General features: G+C 40.1%; 1 protein-coding gene across 9 annotated transcripts in view; it reads left to right on the top strand.

Moving 5' to 3' along the window:
- The window catches only part of ntng1a (netrin g1a), a 201,558-nt gene that overhangs the window by 156,281 nt on the left and 23,626 nt on the right, over positions 1-21,651 (top strand). For all 9 annotated transcript variants that reach the window (XM_041814502.1, XM_041814499.1, XM_041814498.1 and 6 more), the window contains exon 5: positions 16,176-16,202. In XM_041814502.1, the coding sequence (XP_041670436.1) occupies positions 16,176-16,202 (27 nt within the window). The remainder of the gene's footprint in view (positions 1-16,175; positions 16,203-21,651) is intronic.

The following is a 21,651-nucleotide window of genomic DNA, read 5'->3' as shown; positions in this document are numbered from 1 at the left end:
GAACTTAGGACTAACTGGTGTAACCTAAAAGATTCATTCATATTAACTCAAAAAATCTAGTTGATCATAGCAGCTGTAGACCAGAAATTCCTGTGTTGTTAGTAAAAGTTCTTGTTTTTGTCAATGTAGTGTGGTATCTCAGCAGAGAGCAATGTAACAGCTGTTTGTAGTTAAAAAAAAAAAACCATCTTCCTCTTCGACAACAAGGTTGATCTCTGCAGGGACCTTTTCTGTAAAGCCGTCAGACACTTTGAATAACAATCTAAGCCTGTCAGTGACAGAGACAACAACTTTTGAAGCATGAAAACATGAAAAAAGATTAAATAAATACAGGCCTGGGTTCAAAAATACCAGAATTTCCCTTAAGACCGATTAGAAGCTCTGTTTTTTTTCTGTCACTATGCTCACAGCTCTACAGTGTATTTAATTAGTGCCATGTGCTTATGCATCCATGCACATAGAGGCGTGCTCTGCTCACATAGCTTCACATCCACCTTCACACGCAGCTCCTACTCTTTCATGCTTTTATTCCTTTTTCCACAGCTATTTGAATTTCCATTTTAGCCCCTCTCTCTCCTTTTTCCTGTAAAACTCATCTCGTGTTGTTTTGCCTCCACTCCTTCTGCCCTCCTTTACCACCACCTTCTTCTTCTTCTCCTGCCTCCGCCTGTTCTCACTCCATCGCTTGGTATTGTTTCATGCTCACATATCTGTCTCTCTCTCCCCCACAACACCCCCATCCACCCCAGAGACCGAGCTTGTTTACTCTGTCTTTTCCACATCTCGGCTCTGTGCAGCTGTGACGATAATCTTTCTTTCAAATATTTGTTTCTTCCATCTCCAGATTTTTTTTTTTTTTTTTTTTACTCCTTCCCCCGTTGCCGCTGCCACCGACGCACACCTCATTCCTGCTCTTAAATCTCAAACTGAGCTTCTTCCAACATGGCTCCTGGGCACTTTAAGACTTGCCACCTTTAATTCAGATCTACACATTGAGAGTGAGAGAGGGATTCGGGCAGTGCGGCGAGGCAAGCCGTAATTTTGCTCCTGAGGAATTCAATCAAGTCACATTGCTGCGTGTTTGTGTTTTGGCAGCCTGTGCTGCTGCTAAATGGTTAGCCATGCCTGTCACCATCTCTGGGCTCCATGTAGCCAAAGAGCTCCAGATAATGATGGCAGCCAGGGAAAGTAATTACCAACTTCACCTGCGGTGGAAATTCAGCAGATAAGCTCCTTTTCAGAGATGTCCAGGTAGAGCAGAGGCAAACAGGCGAGACACAAAGAAGGTCAGAGCAGAATGAATGCTGATGGAGACAATGCTACACAAAGTCAGTCTTAATTCCACACCTTCCAACAACTTTATATTGTCTTCACTGTAGAATTCATTTTTTTCAGAGTTGGCTGAGCAAAATAAAGAAGACAACCTAAACAAACATGTACATTTTACTGTTGCACAATTCAGTAACTAAAAAGAAAATAAAACAAAACGTGCATTATCTGGTTAAGGGCTAAAGCTAATATTACCACTTTGTATTCTGCCCTCCCTAAATGTTCTGGTTCAGTTTGGCAGATAAATAAACAGGTCTTTGTGAAATGAGAGACCATTTCTTCTTATTTTGGCTGTTTATTGAGACCTCACAAGCAAAGGCACTTTGTAAAACTGTATACACAACAGAAAACAGCGTTGTCACCACACAGAGTTAGAATAGGCTTTTTACTGTAACCAAACTGTATAACATGTCCTAACATGATGCTCTGTATAGCTAGCATACCATCTGCATTCATCTTACACAAAGTCAAAAAAGGTCTGTTGGTGCTAACACATAACAGAAAATCCCATTTACGGGCCAGCAAAAATTAGCATTGCGGTTATTTTTTGACTATAAAAAAAATAACCTAAACGACACATTCTCAACACACAACATCATAAGTTGTCCAACATAACCATACTTACAGGCATATGTTTCCAACACTTAAAAAACGAACTTAAGACAGCTAGCATTAGTTGATATTAGCTGACTCCTGTCTGCCACTTTGCTGTGTCACAGCTTCTCTCTGGATTGAACTAGGGTAGCCATGGAAGGCCAAACAAGTCAAACTTCAAAGTCACAGCTTACCTAAATACAGAACTTTTATGATAGCATTAAATGCCCTTGGAGGGCAGCACATTTAGCCATTAACTAGGCCTAACGGTAAGCCTAACGAACATTAGCTCTAATGTTAGCCTGGGTGTTTTTACTGAGTCACACTATTAAAGGTGCAGTTAGCAAGGAAATGACTCTGCCATTAGACAAAAGCTGACTTACAGTTAGCTTGTACCAATATCCAAAAGTGGTCTTAGCTAGGTAATGAACAGATGCTACCAACAGAGAAGCTAGCCTACTGTTGCCTCACTGTTAGCTGTATATTTTAGTGAGGGATACAGTTAGACAACAGCTAGCCTGCTTTTAGTATTTCAAGTATTTATACAAATCCTAACCAGACAGGAATTTGTTTCAGACAACGCTGTAAAAAAATTTGAGTTTCCTAGAGAACTAGCTACTGTGTCAGACATCAGTAAAGAACACTGTGTACCAATTCCTTAAGAAAATTTAGGTCGGCTACTATTAGTTGATGTAGAACCAGTGTGGTCGGTTAAAAAAAAAGAAAAAAAACGGCACACCTTACAACTTGCCTTTAACTTATAGCCATACACTGTGCGTTTTCAAGCATATTCTGACTGTTAGGAAGCTGGTTTGTGGTGTGTAGTTTGTGGGGATACAGCGGCTGGCCTCTGCTTAACTAGCAACTCCTGACATGGTGAGTGACAGTGAGAGTGAAGCCACTGGCAGAGTCCCAAACACCAGTGGTAAATTTTCCTGACTATATTTTTGTATAGCACCTGGAATTAATCATGACCACAACATGAAGCCCTCTCTAATATGGTGCACATAGATGTTGAAATAGATGTTGGCACCAATCCAGCCGACATGAATGAAGTGCCGTCTACGGTCAGTAGGTTTTATGTGGTGGCTCTTTTATGTGAACCACAGGAGACAAAGTTTATGGTCTGGTTTTATTATAATGAATAATTTCAGGTGCACAGACATTAATCATGGGTCAAAGCATTGCTGAATTTGGTTGATTTGATTGAAAAAAAAAAAAAGCTTAGCCTAGAAAGTAAAGAAATGTAAGTTTGGTAGATGATTTCTCTGTTATAACAATGCTTCTTTGCAATAAACCTTGTACAACTGAGAGCCTGTTTATTCTTAATCTTATACCATTGATAGCCTGCTTATTCCCCTTTTAAATGGTGCCACATTTGTAAGGAACATGCTTTTGTGGGATGCGTAGCAGAGCTGAGTATGAGTTGCGCCCATGAAAAATGTGTCAAATCTTCTCTGCCATTGTCAAACAGATTATTCTGCTGTTTTTATTGCCTCCTATTTTGAGCTGCTGTCAGGTACTGACAATCTAGTGCCTGATTGGCACCTCCATCTGTTGGTGGAGGAAATGTTATGGTGTTGGGTGGCATCTCCCTCATTTGAAGAACAAAATTTGTCATCATTGGAGGCCAGAATAAGATGTTTGAACAGTTTTTCATGGATGCAACCCACATACTCAGCTCTGCTGCTCATCCCACAAATTATTATTCCTTACAAATTTGATGACAGCTGATAATGTCTTACAGTAGCAAATGAATCACTCAGTATCTTGTTGAACTTGAAATGTGCCCTCTACCTGCTTCAAAGCGTAGGAGTAAGTAAGAGTTGTTAGGTCTTGTTTGTTGATCCGACTTTCTTCCTTTAAATATTTCAAAATTGTTCTGCTTTCAAACCTGAGAGTGATATTGCAAAATTCTGAAAATATTGTGTCCAGGCACTGCACGGCACATTTGTTGTCCTCTTTTTGAAGGCTTAGTTTGTGTTGTGTGGGGAAAAGGATGTAAGCAAGAGATTTAAAGCCCATAGATCCATGTGGGAATTGTCTATTATTGGTTTCTGATGATCTATTAGCGAGGTTACAGTGATGGTTTTGGATGGATGACAACAGAGCGGGAACAGAACCAGTGAAGGATGAACATGAAGCAGCTCTCTACTGTATTTTAAAGCCCACGTTTAAATGTTCATTCTGTCATATGTGCTGACCCCACACGCACACTGATCGTGTTCAGTGGGTCGCACACCCCTCAGAGATCATGTTTATAATCCAGCAGCATTCACAGTCCCTGCATAGCTCATAAAAATCAATGGAGCACAGCAACAACACAAGCTAATGCTCTTCCTGTGCGATAGGACAGAATTAGATTGCAGCCGTGCCCCGTAATGGCAGGTCCGGGCAGGTGAAGGGGAGTGGAAATGACGGTGATTGTGAATTAATCGAATGACCCGACATGGGAGCCTGGACATCTGCTCGTACCCCACAGGTTGTTCATAAAGTGGAGGATAATTGCTCTGACGGACCATCGGTGCTCAATCGGTGCTCAAAATCATGACCTGGAAGAGAAGCTTATTTGGCCCTTAACTCCACAGACTGACCAAGTCTAATTGGCCAAATGAGCTTCAGCTACTCAAATACTTGAAGAGTAAATAGAGGGATTAGACTCATTCATCATGTCCTTGATCATTTATTTTAAATAAGTTTATATTTTATTAAAACTAGTATATTGTTAGTGTCTTTTAACGTCACTCCTCTTTGCATGGTTTATTCAGTTAAAATATTACTTCAAGTTCATATCTGGGACTGACTGTATTTTACAAACCCTGGGGTCAAAATGACGAAAACATGTTTTAGAAGTTTTCTTTTCATAAATCACACCAATTACTTAAGCTTAAAGCAGTGAAATAGGCTGTAATGTCTTAAGTTTGACTGCAACTGTCTCTGTAGGTAGATTTGATCATTTCTCAATCAGGTCAGGGGTTTGATACCCAGCTCTTGCAGTCACATGTTGATGTTTCCTTGACCAAGACACTTAACCCAAAATCACTCCCATCCCTGCATCAATGTTAGGTGAATGTATATGGATGCATTTTGGACTAGTTCATACAGAGGCCAGCTCTACAAATGAGCCTTTGCCATCAGTGAGAGATGTAGAGTGAATAGATGTGAATGGTCAAGTGTTACCCACAATCTGAAAATGCTTTGAGTAGTCAGAAAAGGGTTACAAGCTGTAAAAGCTTGTATCTATGAACCATTTAATAATTAATAATAATTACCCTTTACAGAAGGGTACCAACAATTTTTTTTCCACATGTGTAGCACAAAAAGTAGGAAATTTGTGTTTGGTAGATAATTTCTTTTTTGTAATGATGGCTTTTGGCAATAAATCTTATACTACTGAAAAGCCTGTTTATTTTATTTTTTAAATGGTGCCACATTCATAAGGAACATGCATTTGTGGGATGAGCAGCAGAGCTGAGTATGAGGGTTTCCCCCATGAAAATGTGCCAAATCATCTCTGCCAATGCCAAACAGCTTATTTAGCTGTTGCTATTGACTAATGTTTGAGCTTCTGGTCCCCCCAGATGCTGGCAATTAGGTGCCTGATTGGCAGTATCAATGCAGAGAGATATTGAGATGAGATTCTGCAACCAGTACAACCCATATCTCCACAGTCTTGGACCAAACTTTATCCACCAAGATGACAATGCTCACCCCCACAGAGCGGGTTTAGCAGTGACTACATCCATGTGCTGCTTGTGCCAGAATGACCAACACAAATGCTGGTTGAAGAATGGGATGCCATCCCATAGCGGTGTGTGACCAGGCTGGTGACCAACATGAGGAGGAGGTGCCAGATTGTTGTGGCTGTGTATGGATCTTCCACAAGCTTCTGAGGCTCCTGTTTGTTAAATGAATAAATTGCCAACATGTCTTGTTTCTCCAGACTTTAACCATCCAATCCACAAAACAACACCAAACGAGAGTCAATGGCAGAATAAGCTGTTTGGCATTGGCAGAGAAGATTTGGTACATTTTTCAAAAGGGAAAATAGCAGTAGATGAGACAGATGTAGGAACATGCAACTTTCACAATGTAAAGTGTACAGTATCACTTTGTGAAATATTGGTTTAACACAACACCAACAACAGTCAAACTTTTGTTGTAGAATATGACTTCACTGTTAGGTCAGTGAAGGCCCAGGTACTGTGTTTTTCAACATATTGGGCTTTCTGAATGGCTAATAGGACTCCATTAAGCATGCTGCTGTAAAATGGACTCTAAGATGCAATTTAAACATTTAAAAGTGTCTGTTTTGTACCTCACAGGCTCAGATTGCTTCTCTAAATATCTGACATCACAGAAAGGATCCCCACAAATGTTAAGGAGAGGATTTATTTTTGCCTTATAACTTAATGCAGTGCTCCATTTACTGCAAACCCATTGGTTTAAACAATGTTGCTTGTCTACCTCTGCCCTTTGTTTTTATTTTTGGTCATGTCATGTGTGCCTTTTAGGTAGTAAACGGTTGGCTTGGAACAACACCTTTCTTTAAGCACACAGCTTTACAAACAAGCAGACTGAAGCAGCAGTAGACAATCAGCTGTGAGGTAAAATTAACATTTTATTTCTGTATTAATCTGAGCATGACAGTGACAAAATCAAAAAAATGTTTGCCCAAAACACAATTTATAACATAAATGTTGCATTAATTGGCAAACTCTTTCTTAAAAATGCATCCAGGAAAGAATCACGATAACACATAAAGTCAACTGATCATGCACCTCCTGTGATCTGTGAGGAAAAGTTGCCGCTTTTGCTGTGAAGAAATCCTCCTACTTTTAACTTGTAAGTCATTTAGACTCTAAGTTATCCGAAGATAGGGCCCAGATTTCAAAACAACAAAATTACCATTTAAATGCAGCCTGTTCAGGTACATTAGTACTGCTGATATATCTTTGACATTAAACTAAAAGCAACATAAGTCACCAGCCAGCTGTTTGCACAGTGCAGCACTTTTGAATATTTTCTTTGTATAAACACAATTATAGAGAACATTTCTCTCTGCAAACTTAGACTTCTGTGATGCACTATTCATAAAATCTCCCTCACAATAACAAGAGCAATATTCCCCCTCTCTCTGTCTGTCTTCCTCTCTGGTTTTATATTTATATCCCTCTCCATTTAATGTAGCGAGTCCCTTGCTAATCTTCCAGTCTAGATGGAGATAACGTCAGTGTGTTATTGCTCTGTCAGCTTCTTAACTAGGCTCTTTTTAGCTCTGCACTGTTTTTTTAGTTCAGTTACAGAGATAAAACACTTAGGCTCATATTTTTGACTCCATGAGTAACTGGAGGAATCGTTTATTTAATGCACTGTTTGCATAAATGGAATTTATCATAACCTATATGTGAAAGCAGGAAAGAATGGTGTTCATATCTGATAGAAAAATGCATGCTGGTTAGAGGCTGCAGCTTATAGATGCATACATGTATACATAATTCATTTTCCCCTCTGCTGCAGCTGACAATCTTTCACATGCCATACAGTTTAAAGCAGGGGGGTCCATACTTGATTCACTAAGTCACATTCAGACAAATTTAAGGTTGACTGGGCCATTTTAAGTAATTTATCATTATTGTAAGTAATTAGTCAAACTAGTCCACTGCAAGTTAAAACATTCTTGATAAATAAATTTACTTTAAGAAAAAAGGCCTTCATAACAGCTTTCTGTTTATAGCTAAAACCACAATTAGGCCCTTTTTGGCAATAAAGGATTTTGGAGTGTCCGTTTGGATTGAAGGGGCCAGATCAGCCGTGGCCAGAGCCATCATTGGTCAGGATAAGAGAAACGCTCCATTCAGGCTCAGCTCCACGTTAAGGCACATATCAAGAGCAAAGCTGCCAAAGTTTGTGGGGTGTTGCTGCTTGAAAACTATTAGTGTGAAATGCTTTTCATCCATCATGGTGTTATGAATTGAGGTATTATTATTATTTGGGTTTTAAATGTACTTATATTATGTTTATTAATATTGTGTCAAGGTTGTGTTTACATGCTTTCTGAATATTCCTAGTTTTTGTTTGTGCATGTCTATTCTTTCAGATGCCAGGATACACCAGTATCTTGGTTTTGAGAAACCTGGTGAGAACTCAAAGTTGCAGATGACCTGCACAGGCGCAACGTTGATTAAACTGTTCATTTAAAGTCCCTGTAAAGTGATTTTAAAAAAAAAAAGTATTTTAAGTTTGTTGTATGATAGGCCACTATGTGAACCACCAGGACATCTTTCAGCCATTAAAAACATCTCTAAGTTTATAAAATTAAGCTTTAATATCACAAAAAATGATGAAAATCTGCTCTAGGATGGTGTGGACATGTCCTTGGTTAGACCAAAGCTACACCCACTCGAAAGAAATACAGTCCTCTCAAAATGTAAAAATGCTACAACCTGTGTCAAGGAATCTGTCTGCTATGCTGCTACGTTACAACTCTCACCATTTCTCAATATTACTCTTCCAAATAAAAGTCATCAGTGATGATTAGCATTGGAGCCTTTAATGTGACAGACTTGGTTAGACTAGAATAGCCCATGTCTATCATTGGATAGTTTAATAAGCTTTAGCATTGCAACACTAACAGACACAAGGGATTGAACTGTGGCTGCCTGGAGAGAGACAGACATAGCTGGCTTCTTTCAATCATCCAGGACTAAAGACAAGTGAAATATGGCTTAAAACACCTTTAACAGGTAGGAGTTGGGGATTAGATTTACCATTTTCTGGGACAAATCTCTGTTATGATACTTTTAATGACCTCTAGTCCACTGTGGCTGATAGATTTGGGAAATTTACCCCACAATGAATAAAAACACTGCATTTGGCTGGCTGTTAATTTTAAAAAAAAAAACGTAGCGACTATTGAGATGAGCTGCTTGGTCATTTAAATCATAGCATTAGGGAGGTGAGATAATTCCCTCCTGACCAGTGACTTGATGCTATAGTTGCCCCGTCCAAACTAACCAAGTTAGGATGTTTTAGCTCTAAACTGTCAGCCTGTCCTGACATTAATACGTTTGTTCCTCTGATGGCTTAAAAATGGTTGTATCATTTTTCTTTTTTTAATTTGAGAGGATTCTCTTTCATGTGAGTAGGTGTGGCTTTGGCTCATTCAGCCCACACCCACACCATCACAGAGCAGATTACTGCTTTATTTTCATGATTTTGAAGCTTAGTTTTATACACTTAGAGAAGCTTTTCATGACTGAAATTTGACCTGGTGGTTCATAACACAGTGGCCTGTCATACAACAAACCTAAAATACAGATTTTTTAATTACTGTACAGGGACTTTAACATCAATAGTGATGCTTTTTGGTACGCTCACTCTCATTGGTTGTTGCTGGTTTTCCGATATGTTAGGGAGCAGGTTTGAGGATTATTTGGCCGAAATATTGGCCAGATCTGGCCCCTCTAATGATAAGATCTGGCCTAAAGTTGGGCTTTAAATCAGTTTCTTCAGCCTAAGGCAGTATTAGAGCAAACCATTCAACACATTTACACAATAACTGCAAATCCTCTTATTAACAGCTGAGCTTAAGTAAACATGACAGGTTTGTTTAGTTGAAAGACATGCATGCAACTATGCAAGCATGTGACATACAGGGTAATAACACCCTTGTTGTACTGAAAGAAAAATCAATGTTAATTTCAGACCATTTCCATCAGGACCACTTTGTCAAGAAACACACATGATTTGTGGTGTATGAATTCTCTTTATTAGCAGTTATTAATTTGCTGTTATGGCTATTATTTATATTTGGCTGTGTGGCTGTTCTGGGAATCCCCTGGCCTTCAACAAGCCTATTTGGAAAGCATCAAGCAGGAACATGTGCTGCGCTTCCTGTGCCTACAAGGAAAGCCTGAGGCAGGGAGAGAAGCAGCAATAAACCCAGAGCAGAGCAGACAACAGAATGACACTTATTGAGTCAGATAAAGCATAGAGGAGGAGCTGGGGGGGAGGAGGGTTGCAAAAAGCAGTCTGCAGAAGGAGCAGCAGTGCTTAGCCAGGCTAGAGCAGTTTAAATATGGTAGCATGAGTACAATTAGCCAATAGCGTGCTTGGAGTAAATCAGTTGGCAGTCAGCTGATGAGGGCTTGGATGTGATCTGCTGATCTTAAATATATAGCAGCGTTTGACTGTGTGACCTGTCTGACCTAACGCTGCTTTTCATATCAGGTGAGGTAGTAAGTGAGTGGAAACATGAAAAACATCTATGTGAGCATTAAGAATATGTAATTTTATGTGGCTTGTTTGTAATTTTGATGAAACTGGTACAATGCTGTTTAAGGTATTTCCAAGGCCTCAGGATAAAAGGTAAACACTGTGTGCTAAAAGAGTAAGGATAAAGCATTCTCCAGATTCATATTTCAGCTAGTAATTAATATTTCAATCGTAGATGGACTGATATTTATTGAAAGCCATTGCTACCCCTCTCCAAGATGGCAGCCATGTAGACATGTGTCTCCTGTGAACAATAGCTTCCAAGGCAACATGTGTCCATCATGAAACTCATACTCATACAGCCAAATCAATCTGTACTTTTTAAAGTAATACATAGATTGTAAAATCCCGTGTCGTGTCTGTCTTGGTTCCTGGTTATTATCTGCCCAACCTCCTAAGGTCTGACATGCATTAGGCTCTCCTCCACCTGTCAGCATCACCTCCTGTCCCTGCCTGCTTTCATACAGGTCACAGATTTTGCTCCTAAGTACAGCCTGCAGGCAGAGATCAGAGGAGGAATGATTTAATGACAGATCTGATCAAAGTCCACGTACAGGCTCACAGGAAGTCCTCATGTTTCCTCGCCGTATTTGGAGATTTCTTGACAGCTCCATTAGATGAAAGTCTCCAGCACCAGAAATCCTGCACAGATGCCTCCTCCGCCGTAGGTGTGGTGGTGAGCTGCAGAGGAAGAAAGCGATCTCTTTTTTCCATCTCTTCTTCTCTGATTCACGTGGGCGCATTCCTCCTCTTGCCCAGCACGCCTCCCTCCCTCCCCGTGGTGAGGGGGCTGTTTGTTTTTGTGGGCAGGCTGCCTTATTGAGGGCAGGGGGGAAAGCCAACAGGAGGGAGGGCTCACGCTCAAACGGATGATTAGAAAAAAGAGGAGTTGGCATCGAAAGCAAACTCCTCTGAAAACCAAAAATACATCACTAGTGTGTTCACGTGAAGGACTGAGAAGCAAACAGAGAAATTTTCTGCATTGTTTGAGCTTTAAGGCGCCTTAAGGAGTCACATGAGAGCTTTTTATGTGTAATATTCAGTTTGCTAATTAAAAGCAAATTGTCTGTGGTCGCCTCAAATGGTGAAATGACAGACTGAAACATGTCTCGTCAGATCCACAGCCCAGTGTGGCAGTTGGCAGTGTGGCACCATAGTGATGACACAGATCGTATTATCTGCTCAGTGGCTGTCTGGCACTGGGGATTTGTTGATGGAGGGATGGACAGCAGGATGAGACACGTCCACCTCCGGCGTCTATGATGTCCTTTGATATGTAGGGATGTGTGAGTGCATGAGGAGTCTTGTGCGTCTTTGAGAGCACATATTTAAAAGACGGGTGCGCTGAGATGAACCTCAAAGCTGTGAACAACTTTAAACCTTTGAGTCCATGTCTACCTGTAGCATGTTGTGGCTAGAATTTTCTTTTTTTCTCTCAAGTTTAATGGTGTGATCTGTCAGAGGACAGCAGTGACCTTTGCTGGCACGACTGACTTCAGGAACATCAAAGCAGAAATAATGGAGGGATGAAAAAACCAGAACCACGAGGCTAAACATGTAGTGGACAGCATTTTAAAATCAAAGGAAAACTGATAAAATGATAAGAGCCATCCATCAGATACTTTTCTCAAAGTTTGCTGACCCCTGCATTTTTCTGGGTGAAAATATTCCACCAAAATGAATTGTGGTAAATTGAAAGATTGGGCCATTAACAAAGATGAGATAGAGTGCTGATTTAGCCTAGCATTAGTTCATGCAGGACACAGTAGTCACAAGCCAAGCCATGATCAGCTGACAGCAAGCTGATCCCAACTATCATTGTGAAGCTCCCACAGCCAATCACAGCTCTTTCTGTCAACACAGTAGTGTATTTAAATATGATGTACCACTCGCTAATCCACGCTTGCATTAATACTGAAACACCATGCTGTTGCTGGCAAAGCTTAACCTCCTCCACCCCAGCCTCCTCCTTTATAGCATAAAGCTTGTTGCGCCCTTATATTCAGATTCATGCTACTGTTGATTAAATGCTTTTAAACTAATTCTATCATCTTCATTAGACATTGTCTTAAATTTATATGGGGTTTCTACCAATGAACTCCCCTGAAAGTTAAAGCATGCTGCTTGACTAACCCAGGGAGCACCTTTGAGTAGAGCCTTCTCCACCAAGTAAAGTATATCAATTTTGCAATAAAATGGTTTAATTAATTGCACTTTATAAAGGATGGAGCTTACTGGTGGCAAAAATTAAAGACAAAGCCGATTGAAAGTTGTGCAAAAACACCTCCTCTGCAAAGAGAAGCTTTCAAGGTGTGGTCAAAGTCTAATAGCCTGTCGCTGTGGCTAAACCCTAGCAAATTGCTCCACCAGCAGCCATATGAATGATGGATTTGCCTGATGACAAAAACGGAGTCTGGGAAATCCATCTGCTTTTCAAGGTTAATATCACTTAAGTGTGAATTGAATCCATGTTGGCTGAGTTGGATATTTACTTTTACAACACCAGAAACACAGTAATGAATGTGAATGTGTGGGTTGCGGAGCTTGGGCAGATCCCAGCTGTCAGATAATGAGACGTAGATGTATTGCACTTCAATTACAGGGCTTGCATACACTCAAAAAAATAACTTGCTCAGTGAACGTAAAATTATGGGAAGTGGTTCCACTCAAGTAAAATGCGTTAATTTAGCCAGAAACAATTTTGTTGAGTGACCTAAATGTAATTATGTTGGGTCAACATGATGTATTTGCTTTCCTCTTACTTAATTACCATGGTTCAGGCCAACTAGATTTGTTCTTGTAAAACGCCCTTAGGTTTCTTAAAAGGTGCTTTATATATTCTAGGTATTATTGTTATTATTAAGGGCAAATGTAACACGCAGACATAATTTTCTTAGACCATTTAAACATGTTTAATATTGTGGCAAGCTGTGATGAGGAACAGCTCAGCACAAGCTGAAAGAGTTTAACAAGCCCTCATGCCATACACATGAGCAGCCAGCTTTTATTTGAAACACAAATACAGACGCGTACAGACAGGGTAGTCTGCAGCATTAACCCTCTCACTCATGGTGTCATACTTGGAAAAACATTTTCCCCTAAAAACATGGACCAATAAACAAAACATGCATAATTATAACTTTGCAATCAAACACAAACATTATAGAAAAGTAGAAGAGCAAATTCTTTTCCCTGCTTCAGGTGACTGCTTCTTGGATCGCCACAATATGATTACGAGTTGAGTCGACTTTGCCAGGGAGGGGCAGGGGCACACCTTTTACCATGGCCTTTGACTGATATAAAATAGAGAGGGGTACTCCTACTTAAGAATATGCTCATTACTGCCACCTACTGGTCTGGAGTTGTAACCAGAGGTGATTAGCAATTTGAACTCATTGGAATTAGGTTGTGTTAACATAAATTAGTCTAGTAAGTTTGAAGTTGTTGTATGTTATGTTAAAACTACATGATTTGAATGTGTTCAACCATAAAACTTGATTTTATATAGTAGAAGCTACATGTTAGACTTACGTTCATGTAACATACACCCATGTTGGTTTTTTTGAGTGCACGAAGAGACAAATATCTATGCTGACTCTCACATCTAGGGGCAATTTAGAGTCGCCAATGAACCTATCAAGCATGTATTTGACTATGGGAGAACACTGGAAAAACAAACAAACAGAAAGGCTCCTGGCCAGCAGGGTATTTAAAACAGAAACCTTTGTGGCATGAGGCTTTCCAGTGCTCCACCATAATGAACACTGGTAATTTAAAAGAACACTGAACAATGGAGAAGAGAAAAAAGCCTTTGCCCACAGCTGTCTTTGTGTGTGCAGAAGTTTGTGTCATCTGATTGAAGCCTTGATGTTATGTTGGAATTAAAATTAAAAGCTAGCTGCCTGATAACGAGACATTTCATTCCTTCCTGCCTCACAACCAATTATGGTTCCATTCAGTTAGGGCGCAGTGACAGCAGCCCACCAACCCACCATCTTTATTGTCTACCCTGTTAGCTGCTTCATATTTGGTGAAGCAGAGAGAATTCCTGTTGGCTGATGTTCACACCATTAATTTAATAAGCAAACACTAACATGATTGATTTTCCGAAAGCCAAGATGAGAATCAGTCAATCAAGATTTATTTCTATTGTTCTAATTGGTAACAAATATGGCAAGACACTACAAAAAGAGCAGGTCTACACTGTACTGTTTATCTTATTTAAAAAAGACATAAGACATGAGATTAAAGGATGTCCTTAACCTTCTAAGACTCTTTTTTTGGATAATTAGTTAGTTGTGTGAACTGTACATTTTCACCATAGCTGGGGCTGTGACCAGAGCCTAAACTTAAACTACTTTTTTGTACATTTTTGCAGGGAAAATACACCAATAATTCCATATAACTTTTTAGTGTTAATGTCTGTCATCACCAAACTTTACAGGAATGATTACACATTGATCCTGATTACATTCATACATTAATATTACTTTGTTACAGTGCCCCCTTCCGATAGTTTAACAGTTCCTCCTTTGAATTTTTTTTTTTCCCCATTTAAACCTTTAGCCTCCGCACACCTTTCAGCCTAGTATTATGTATTTATTATTTAGTATTCAAAATAAGGCATTTTTGATAGTGCCAAATGACTTTAACCTATTACAACGTTCAACAATGGTATCACACGTAACACATCCTCATGTAAACATCTTATCATACTGCCCCCCTGCCAGCAACAGGAAGTCACACAAATGGGTCATATCCTCATTAGTGCGCTTGACTTATTGAGCTCTGATTTTGAAAGAAAGGCTTCAATAATTGACCAAAACGCTGATATGTTTCATTGAATGATCACTGGCAATGGAAAGCATTAAAATATCTGACCAATTTGGCAGGAAGTGTATCCAACTCTCATTCCAAACATCTGATTGCCTTCAAATTTCACATGCACGCACAAGATCTGCCCCTCTACATATTCAAAGGTTAATTTCATCGTATTGATGTAGCAACCCTATTGGCAACAGGAAGTGACACAATTGAGCCATTTATTTTTTGGCGAGCAATATGTTATATTGCCATTTCACATGGAGTCCCTGTAACCCCTGCACCAAATCTCACATGATTACTGTCTGCCCCTCTACATATTTAAATGTGTATTCAGGGGTGTTTTACATGTTTTTGGTCATGCACCACCTACTGCAAGAAAGCAGAAGCATCTCTTACATATAATGTCCTCTTTTTTCCTCATTTGACATGATAAATGACAGTCCAAGGATGATTGACATACTTTCTGTGCGCTGCTGCAGCACATAGCATGGGTTGCTTAGACTCAATTATTTCCCCACTCCTGCGGATACGACACACCCTAACATGCATGGGTGCAAGGGCCTAACACCCATGCATAAAATCAGGAGTGGAGAACAATCAGTGTTGTCCTTTTTACAGAGACCCAATATGAATCCACTGTATTTTACAGTCCGAAACTTCAAACAGAACCAGAATCATAGCAGAGCAGACATGTTTGTCTGGATGGGCAAGAATGTTTTAGAAGAGATGACTGTTCTTTGTGTCCTCACTTATTTGTGTATCCATCAAGAAAGTGTCCTCAAATGAGAAAAAAACCCCAATATGTAATGGCTCCATTTGAGGATGCAGCATTGTTGATGTTGTGCAAAGCAATCGAGGTACTGGGAGACACCCAAACACAACTATATAGAAATACAAAACACCAACCCTGAATTCATTCTGACAGTGGAAACAGAGGCTTGCGATGGAAAGATGTTGAAGTGTGAAGCTGACATTTAAGAGAATAATCTCAGACTGTCTCTCATTTTATGTGATTACATCTCATCATAAAAAAGTCTAAAACAATCATCTATGAGAGACAATTGAAGAAGTTCTCTCCTTATGGTGAAATGTTGCCTTAAAATTAATTTCATGCCTTATATAACTGTTTTCTCTCTCTCCCTCTCTTGCAGGTATTCCTAATAACATTGGTCCAGTTAGTAAGTAAACAGTCATAAAGAAACTCTATGAATGCTTGATGCTTTGCTTTGCCTATTGTGCCACCTTCACCATATGACCCCAACCTCTGAGCCAACTGTTCATTTCTGATTCCAGTCGTCATATAGGGAGAAATAAACCATGTACACTGACATTTTTGGCAGGGGGGGTAGATAAATAATAACTGGGGGCTATATTGTCACAATGTGAGCATATTAATTTACCCAGACTCGACCAGACAACACTTTCCTATCCTAGCTCTGCATGCAGAATGTCATTTGTTTTTCCCTCCTCTCTCCCATGCATTATAAATAAATGGCATCCAGACTTTATTAAAGTGCCAGGACCTCTCTGGCTGTATAAAGTCACAGGAGGTCATTTTAATATGAGCCGTGAGCACCTCAGCCCGTATTATCTTCGTCAACCAGTAGCCCCTGAGGAGGGGAGGAAGAAGAGAGGTGCCATGTCTCGAGTTACGGCTGCCTGGAAGCCGGTGTGATGCAGGAACTGAAGGACTGTATTGAACAAGTCAAAGTGCATCCAGTGTTTGGCTCCATTCTTTCTCTTACTGAGTTCTTAGAGCAGATCCTTTGTTCCCGGGCGGAGCATTGATTAGCAAATTGTCCCCTCTTTGTCTGATCCTCAATTCCAATATACTGGCTGAGGGTTAGCGAGACCGGAGAGTATTTTGATAAAATGACCCAAATTAATGGTAAAGTGGAAGGAATTGAAGCCATCTTGAATAAAAGGAGTCTACTATCTTTATCTAAAGAACTAGTTATCATTAGTAGTGATGATATCTGGATGAGGCCACTGTGATATCATACATTAGTTTGCAGACTATTGTTTTTGATCTCCAGTTATTGGAATCAATTTAATTCTTTGAAGCCATATACGACCATATTTGGACAAAACAGTGGAAGTGGAGACGAGTGAGGAATCAATAAATGCTAAATAAAAATAAGCAAGCCAACAAGTTTAAAATGCTTCATTAGAATGTGCAAAATGTTTTTCTCTCATAAATCTACACTCAGTAACCTATCATGACAAAGTGAAAACAGAATTTTAGATTTTTCGCAAATGTATTTAAAAAACTAAAATATTAAGTTAACATAAATATTTAGACTTTTACAACAATACTTGAAGTTTCACTCAGGTTCCTCTCATTTTCTACACCTTGATTGGAGTCCACCTCAGGGTTCCAAGAGCACAGTGGTTTCCATAATTCTCAAATGGAAGAAGTTTATCACAACCAGGACTCTTCAAGAGCTTGTCACCTGGCCAAACTGAGCAATCAGGGAAAGGAGCCTTAGTAAGAGAGGTGACCAAGAACCCGATGGTCACTGACTGAGCTCCAGAGATCCTGTGTGGAGATGTGACAAAGTTCCAGAAGGACAACCATCACTGTAGCCCTCCACTGATCTGGGCTCAATAGCAGAGTGGTTATATGGAATCCTTGCCTCAGTGCAAAACACATTAAAGGCTGCTTAGAGTTGCATAAAACCCCAAAATGAAATACAAGTGGGCTTTTATGCAGGAGATCTCCAAACTATGTGCAATCAATTTAATTTACCACAGGTGGACTTCAATCATAATTGCAAAGCAGATGGATTTGTCAGACTCCGTCTCTGTTATTAGGCAAATCCATCTTGAAAAGCTCTAATCAACAATATTTTTGCCAAACCGAACACAGTTCGGACCAATCAGCATCATCTGAAGAAAACGAGGCATTAGCTATGGGTGGAGTTTACTTGTACTCAGTGTTATTTGCAATGGCTGCCTCCAGTGCAGTGATTAGCTACGATATAGCTCTAGCATAGCATCAGTTTTACCAGAACTTGACCACGTTTCTGCATGAAACAAAGAATCAAAACAACACTAAAAGCTTTTCATGATGGAAAAGATGTTTTCAACTGTTGTCGACCTGCTTCGGCAAGGGCCTGTGAGAGTTTAGGGGGAAAGGGTCGCTACATTCTCCAAAAGGAGGACAAATAAGCCTCAGGCTTGAGGCTGCGCCGGACACCGGACAAGGCGTTGGTATTCCAGACTTTCTGGCCTAAAGCAGGACATATGGCCTCCCTAGTTGTAACTCGTAGGCTTGTCCACTTCCCCGCATTCGCCGCTATCTTTCTTTGAGTGATAACCCTCAATACCAAGGGAGGTCCAGGAACATCTCAAAATTGATGGAGATTACGCCTTCAATCTCACCCCTCAACTCCACTCTCGGGAGAATAGGAACAGCCCCCGCATTTCGTTAGAATGCGCATTTTAAGACTGAGGGTTAAGATTGAGGGTTAAGGGGAGAAATGGGATCCGGCCCAACACTGAAAACTTTTCATGACGGAAAAGATGCTTTGCTCTTCTCCTGGCCTGTTTCGGCAAGAGATTGTGGTTGTTACGAGTGGGGTCTGCCGACCAATGGCTGCTGCTGTGGTAGCTGTAGGAAAGCGGCAGATTAATTGGGAGTGCATCACATTTCTTTTTCAAACAAGAGCAAAGACCCACACTGAAGGCTTATCTCAGCAATATTATTTACTGAGAAGTTCTGCCATTAACAATCTACTGCTGCAGTAACCTATCACCTCAAGAGAAACATGCGCACAACATAATTTTGTCTTATTGCTCTGATTGGCCCGTCATGAAAGTGACAGAATGTTCATCCAATCACCTTATGAGTATTTTTTGAAAAGCCCTACCTTTCCATAATGCTTTCTACGGAAGCTTTCCCAGATGCATGTTAAGTAGAGCCATGCAGTGGATTTTTGGAAGAGTCGGTCTGGTGTGTTGGGTTCCTCCAATCAAGGTGTAACGATCAAGGTGCAAGATGCAAAGATCAAGAGAAATGTGAGGAACTGGAGTGAAATTTAAGTATTAGTGCAAAGGGTCTGAAATCATATGTAAATGTTATATGTTAGTGGTTTGTTTTTAATAAATTAGCAAAAAAATGTAAAAGTTTGTTTCACTTTCTCATGATGGGGTACTAAGTGGAGATAAATTTGATTTTTTTTCTACTGTAGCATCAGGCTGCTTCATAACAAAACTGAAAAAGTGAAAGGTGTCTGAATATTTTCTGAATGCAATGTGATCTTTTTTTTTTTTTTTTTTTTTGCAATCTTAGGGAACAAAAATCTAACAAAAGGAACAAAAGGGCATCCAAAAGGACACTTTTATTTAAAACATACAGGAATTGGAATTGTAGCCCCCCCCCAACAGTCCCCCAGTGGATAGCACTGATTTATGAAAAAACATAAAATAAAATCATGAAAAATTGAGATAGGCGAGTTTTGCTTGATGCCAACGATTTGCCGATATTTTTATATACCATCTCCTCTTCATCTCCACAATTCTGTCAAAAAATGGACACTTTGGCTAAAAAAGGGGTGATATTGTGGTGGCTATGTCTATTTTTATGAGGTCTGTGGTAAAGTTCACATTTGCATGTCAACAACAAGGGTAAGGTCTTCAAAATGTAGATTTTTGGAAAAGCGCTGTCATAAGAGCTGATGTTAAATAAGTTCACTGTGGTGTTTTAAGCCTGAGTATCTAATTAATACCCTAGTGTAACATAGTCAGGCTACACATGGACGACACATACACACTTATCCTGTCCTTCATCGTTTAAGACGATGAGCGGGCAGGTTTCCAGCTCTCCACTGTGACAGACACAGATTGTTCCCAGGTGGTTTTTAATCAGCTTTAGACTGCGAGCTTACACAGCGGAGGGAACACTGGTTGTAAAGTCTAAAGATATGTCATGAGTCAGAAATGGACATGTGGCCAAGAACCCCCGCCCCTCCCTCCTCTCCCTCCTCCACCTCTTCACACCTGAGAGATGATGCTTCCTCTTCATGCACGGCCTCACGAGCGCTCAGTGTGCGTGTGCATGCTCCTCATACCCACATGCATACATATTCACATCATCCAGGTTAGACCATGTCCAAAGCTGTCCTCAAAACGTTCACAGGGGAGTGTGCGCATGCTGATAAGTGTGAGTGAGCGTGGTGTAGTGAGGACACTCTGACAAAACCACAGTCTTCACTCCTCATCCAGATTGGCCTGCAGGGATTTAGAGCCATCTCACGACAGAGGCACTAAAAACTGAGCAAACACAAACTCATTTAACGTGTGTGAGATTAATAAAGGAAGAACGGAGTGGACAAATAAAGAGGTTAGCATGTCCTTCAGGTTGTTAGACGGACAAAAACAAAGCCCTCCACTTTTCATGTTGTTTTTACCAAGGTAATTGAATTCCTTATTGACTTTCTTCAATTCTATTTCAAGTTTATTAAGCCGGGAAGAATCGCCTAATGCGCATCATTAAAGTGAAATTAATATTTTAAAAAACAATTCTGGCTCTGCAAGATTGCATTTCATTACAGCTATGTCATTGATTAAAGTCTGTCGCCACTCATTTAACTTGCTTTACCTGAATATTCTCCATAACAGAATAATTAATGGAGCCCAGATGTGTGTTGCATCCAATCAGTTAGCAGCACAGAATGATTAAAAACGACTCACTTTACCAATTAGGCGTTATAGAACAGGATGGAGCGCTTCCATCATGTGTGTTTTCTCCAGCTAAACATGCTTTTTTTCCAGGGCTCCACAGCTGAACATTAAACAGAATAAAAGGATAAAAAAAAATCAGATAAAAAAGATTTACGACCTGACTTTGAGTGCAGATGCCGTGCGGCCTTTTTCTTAAGCTCTTTATTTGTTAATCTGTCATTTTCAAAGAGCCTCTCATTGAGCGACTCGAGTGACTTAAACTGAGTGCAGTCGACACCAGAGTCAGAATCCCTCAGCAGGAGATGATGTGAAACAGTTTTAAGAAGATAAGAGTATGAAAGACGTCTTTTTTTAAATTCTCAACCTGCCGGAGTCAAAGCTAGAACAATAGGAAAGGAAAAGGGAGGCAGGATTCTCTAAATTGATTCAGAAAGTGTGTGAATTCACACATGGTTAATGTAATAGGCCTCCTGCCAACACACCACTGGACATTAATTATCTGAGATTGCATGATTCATGGAGTCGATAGCCAAAGGACAGAGAGATCAAGTGAAGAGACGAAGGGGCACGATGAGGAAACTAATCCGTATTCTTCCCTTTGCTCAAGTCCTCTCCATTTCCAACCGCAGCGTATTTCCCTGACACGGAAATACCAACTTGTATGTAATTATGAGGTTATGCTACCCGCAGCAGTCCGTCATTCCAAGTCCCAACACCTGCCATTATTTATTCATTGTTATTCTTCCACCAGAAATACACTGTAATGAGATATCGATTACACAGTCAATGTGATGAATTAAACAAAATGCCCCCTAACTTCTTAATTTGCTATACGGCTCGCTTGCATAAATCATGACTTAAATACTGAGTTCCACAGGGTTTTATCTTTTTTCTTCAGTTTGTCACTCATCATCGCCATCGCCATGAACACAAACATACAGG

This window comes from Cheilinus undulatus, linkage group 19 (genome assembly GCF_018320785.1).
Source record: "Cheilinus undulatus linkage group 19, ASM1832078v1, whole genome shotgun sequence".
Classification (NCBI taxonomy): domain Eukaryota; kingdom Metazoa; phylum Chordata; class Actinopteri; order Labriformes; family Labridae; genus Cheilinus; species Cheilinus undulatus.
This window is presented reverse-complemented; position numbering and strand designations above follow the sequence as displayed.